The sequence below is a fragment of the Alexandromys fortis genome, unplaced genomic scaffold, assembly GCF_014885135.2.
Source record: "Alexandromys fortis isolate MF-2015 unplaced genomic scaffold, M_Fortis_MF-2015_v1.1 scaffold_671, whole genome shotgun sequence".
In the NCBI taxonomy this organism is placed as follows: domain Eukaryota; kingdom Metazoa; phylum Chordata; class Mammalia; order Rodentia; family Cricetidae; genus Alexandromys; species Alexandromys fortis.
The window spans coordinates 2321-6772 of record NW_026068561.1 but is presented as its reverse complement, the minus strand read 5'-3'; the positions used below and the strand labels follow the sequence as shown (position 1 = coordinate 6772).

At 47.9% G+C, this 4452-nt stretch overlaps 1 protein-coding gene across 1 annotated transcript in view; it reads right to left on the bottom strand.

Annotated features, from left to right (window-relative positions):
* Positions 1-1437, bottom strand: part of LOC126495862 (H-2 class I histocompatibility antigen, L-D alpha chain-like) — a gene marked incomplete at its 5' end in the record, with an annotated part of 27163 nt that extends 25726 nt beyond the window's left edge. The window contains 2 exons of the mRNA XM_050133445.1: positions 451-726; positions 1092-1437. Coding sequence (XP_049989402.1) covers positions 451-726; positions 1092-1437 — 622 coding nt within the window. The remainder of the gene's footprint in view (positions 1-450; positions 727-1091) is intronic.
* Positions 1438-4452: the final 3015 nt, after the last annotated feature.

The following is a 4452-nucleotide window of genomic DNA, read 5'->3' as shown; positions in this document are numbered from 1 at the left end:
ACCACTCTTACCTGAAGCTGGAGCATAGTTGACTTCTTTTCCACCTGTGAGAAGAAAAGCTGTGAGAGACCAGGGAAGTCCCCGACCCTAGGAAGTTTCCAGAACTGACAGCAGACCCAGGTTAGAGACAGGAGCAATGAAGGGTGTGGATGTGTTTCCCATTTATGAGGCAGAGATTCTTCTAAAAGGAGCTGAGAGAGAACTCAGACCCTGCCCTTTCCTAGCTGTGTTTCTCCTCCTCTTCCTCACAACAGCCACTACAGCTACAATGACCACAGCTCCAAGGAGAACCAGACCAGCAATGACTGCCATGATGGAGACTGTGGACTGAGGAGGCTCGGGAAGGGAAGGTGAGGGTCATGACCCCAGCTCTCATCCCTGACCCTGCTCAGGGTCTGTAGAAGGCTCCAGCTTTCCCTGACTCCAGCTCTCCACCCACTCCCTCCTTACCCCATCTCAGAGTGAGGGGCTCAGGCAGCCCCTCATGGTGCACATGGCATGTGTATTTGTGCTCCTCCCCAGAAAGCACCACTAGAGATGCCCACTTCTGGAAGGTTCCATCCCCAGAAGGTCTGGTCTCCACCAGCTCCATGTCCCGAGTCTGTTCCTCCTCCTCCCTCTGCCAGCTCAGGGTGATGTCAGCAGGGTAGAAGCTCCGGGCCCAGCACCTCAGGGTGACATCACCATTAGATCCAGGATGATGGGTCACATATGCCTTTGGGGGATCTGTGTGAAAGATTTAAGAAATCCCACAATTAACAAGATAACTGAAATCTGCAAAGACAATGTTAAATCAGAGATGACACTGAACTGTGTGTCTGTTTGAACACTTTGTCGTCACACTAGTGACCGAAGGAGCCACTGTTGGTTATGTCGGGATCCTCTCTCCTCCCTCCTGAGACAGATGTGGAACTGTCCAGGGAGAAGGCTGAGCCCTGGGAGGTCAGTGTAGTCCCTGCCATGCTGGATCAGGAGACCTAGGGACCCTGTCTGCTCTCAGAGACAGGGGCATGACCCCTGTGAGGGTTTCCTCTTCCTCAGGACTGAGCCCAGCCCGAGGGCAGAGGGAGGAGTTGCCCGCAGCCCCGCACCTGTGCGCAGCAGCGCGTCCTTCCCGTTCTCCAGGTGTCTGCGCAGGTACTGCAGGCACTCGCCCTCCACGTAGGCCTTGTATCTCTCTGACTCCCCAGCCTGCTCCCACTTGCGCTGGGTGATCATCGCCGCTGTGTCGGCAGCCGTCCAAGACGTCAGGTCGTCGTTCAGGGCTATGTAATCGCGGCCATCGTAGGCGAACTGACTGTACCCGCGAAGCAGGCGCCTGTCCGACCCCACCTCACAGCCGGACAGCCACTGGAAGGTGTGGGAGCCTGCGGGGACCCCGCGGTCAGCCCCGCCCACCTGTTCAGCTTCGGGGTCACCCGAGGCCCCGCCCACTAGAGGTCAGCCGCGCAACAGCCCTTCCCCGAGGCCCCGCCCCCGTCACCCAGACTCTGAGGACTTTGAACCGAAAGGGAAACCGGGTCCGGTCCCCGCTCTCCTTCCGAAACTCGGACCTGGGACCCGAGGCGACTCCGGCCCGTGCGTGGGGACGTGGAGGGGTCGTGACCTCCGCCCGCNGAGAGAGAGAGAGAGAGAGAGAGAGAGAGAGAGAGAGAGAGAGAGAGGGGTTATGTATCTTCTACCACACGGTCATCATTATTCTCTTTATTATTAGTTCCAGTTCCTCTCTAACTGTGGTTCATTCACTAAAGTAACTGCACCATGCAAGTGTGTGCACACAGGGAAACGTGGAGTGTAGACAGGGTCAGTGTTCTGCTGTATTTGGTCTCCACAAGGGTCTCTCCCATGCAGAAGGGGTCTACTGTGCTGAGACAATGACCCAGGTCCACACGGACAATTTCAGGACCATGGAATGAAGATCTGTGTAAAACACAAGCACCTGGAGCCACAGATGATCATCTGGGAAGAAACACTAGGAGTCTGAGTGTAAGCACCAGGCTGTGAAGACATGATCCCGAGTGAAGAGGCAAAGTCTCTGTTTACAGGTGAGAACCTGAGCATCAGGCTTTGTTGTAAGGAGGCTGCTGTTTGTTTCTCAGCCACCCACACTCCCGAAATAATCACATGAAAATCACATTATTTGCAATACTGTTTGGCCAACAGCTTAAGTATATTTCTGGCTAACTTTTATATCCTAAATAACCCATCTCCATTAATCTGTGTATTTCCATGTGACTTTTCCTTACTGGCAAAGTTTCGGCATGTCTGTCTCTGGCGGCAGCTCCATGGTTTCTCCAAACTCCCCCTTTTTTCTCCCAGCATTCAGTTTAGTTTTCCCTGACTAGCTAAGTTCTGCCTTGCTATAGGCCAAAGCAGCTTCTTTATTCATTAAACAAAAAAGCAATACATAGACAAAAGGACTTCCCACAACATTTCACCTTTTCTGTTTAAATAAAAGGGAAAGTTTTAACTTTAATATAGTAAATTTATATATAACAAAACAGTTATCAAGCAAGATTTACAGTTATAGTATTATTATCTCCTTTATCTTTTATCATAACTAAGGAAAAGTATATCTATTCTTCAACTCCATTAAAGATTCCAGAAGAATATATTACCTAAGTAATAGGAAGTGCATTGTAAGCAACTTCCAAAGCTGTAGAATTGACAGAGACATCTCGCTGCCTCGAGGAGTCACCCAAAATTCTTCTTTATTACTGGGGCATCCATCTTCAGCCCACAGGCCCATAGTATCCGGCAGACTTTCCCATGAACAGGAAATTTAAAAGACAGTTTTACCTGTTAGCAGTTTGTCAGTCACTTTCTTCTCTGTCCTGCAGAATGTCTGGCAGACTCTTTCATGAAGCAGGAACCCCGAAGGATCACCTCACCTTCCTTAGGCAGCTTTAGCGTCACTTTTCTGTGGGTCCTGCATGTCCAGTTCATACAGCATAACATAAAGCAGTCCAGACAAGAGCCATCTGTTGCCCAAATGGCTAGCAAACTCCATACGGAGCCTCTTTGGTGCCAATCTTCCTCTTGAAGCTTTTTGTGCTTCCAAGTGCAGATGTGTCTTATTCTCATAAAAAGTCCTAAGCTTTTAAAACATTTTAAATGTCATATTCTGAATGTCTCTGAAAGATTTGAAGAATACCCATCTAACTGAAATATATCTCTATTTATTTAGAAAGCCTAACTAACATGAGTACAAGCTTGACTATTTTAGATGACTATCTACTAACCTATATGTCTTAATTATACATTACATTTTAAAATGAGCTGTTCAAACACAATACCTTAACCAAGAGCAGAAATATAACAAATTTGACCTTAAATTTGTATCGATAGAGGAAGATCCATAGCAATGCAGAATATCCATCTCCATAGCATATTCCCCTTTAAATGTAAACAAACATTTATAAATAATATTTGGGAATATGGGCATAGTTCTCTCAAAACTGCTTCCTGCTTTTTTTCAACTGCCAGCTGTGCAACCAGTCCCAATGAGGATTTGGTAATGCATGAGCATCACCTAAGTGGTACTGGTTTTGAGGGCGTGAGGGGTCATGGAGAGCAGGTGAGGCTTGGCAATGTGAGAGGCCAGGGGAGGCCATTGATGAAGGTGCAGCCTCAGTGGCAGTGGAGGCCCAGGACTGAAGGAGTCATGACAAGGATTTGAGGCTTTGCACCATGAGACCCTATGAGAGGCTATTGGTGGAAGTGCAGCCCAGGTGTTTTGGAGACACCAGCACCATGGAAGATCACCAAGAACAGCAGCAGCAGTGAGTGGAGCAGCTGGAGCCTGGAAGAGGAGCTGTGTGAGCTGCAGAGGGCAGAGCTGGAGAAGAGACCATAGCCCTTTGCAGGGTTCCAGGAGGTCGTGAGTGAATCCCAGACAATTCGACAGTGAGTTTTTATACTGTTGAGTTTGGCTATCTGTCTGTCTGTCTATCTATCTATCTATCTATCTATCTATCTATCTATCTATCTATCTAATCTATCTATCTCCTTTTCCAAGACAGAGTTTCTCTGTGTAACAGCCCTAGCTATTCTGGAACTAACTCTGTGGACCTGGCTGGCCTTGAACTCACAGAGATCCGCCTGCCTCAGCCTTCTGAGTGCTGGGATTAAAGGCATGCGCCACCATCTTGCCTACCTTTGATTTTTAAACAATCCCATAGATGAACTTTTAAAAGAGATTTTGAACTTTTAGAGAGAATGGATATCTTAAAGAGACTGAAATTTTTTATGTTTGAATTTGTAAAGACTGGACTTTTAAAATTATTTATGATTTCCATGTGAGATCTTGGGAAGGAATAAGAACGGGAGGGTTGTGGCTGAATAGTGATGGTTTGTGTGTCAGGTTGACAAGGGGTCAGCATCACTGGCTGGTTTTGTGTGTCAGGTTGATATAAGCTAGAGTCTTCAGAGAGGAAGGAGCCTCAGTTTAGG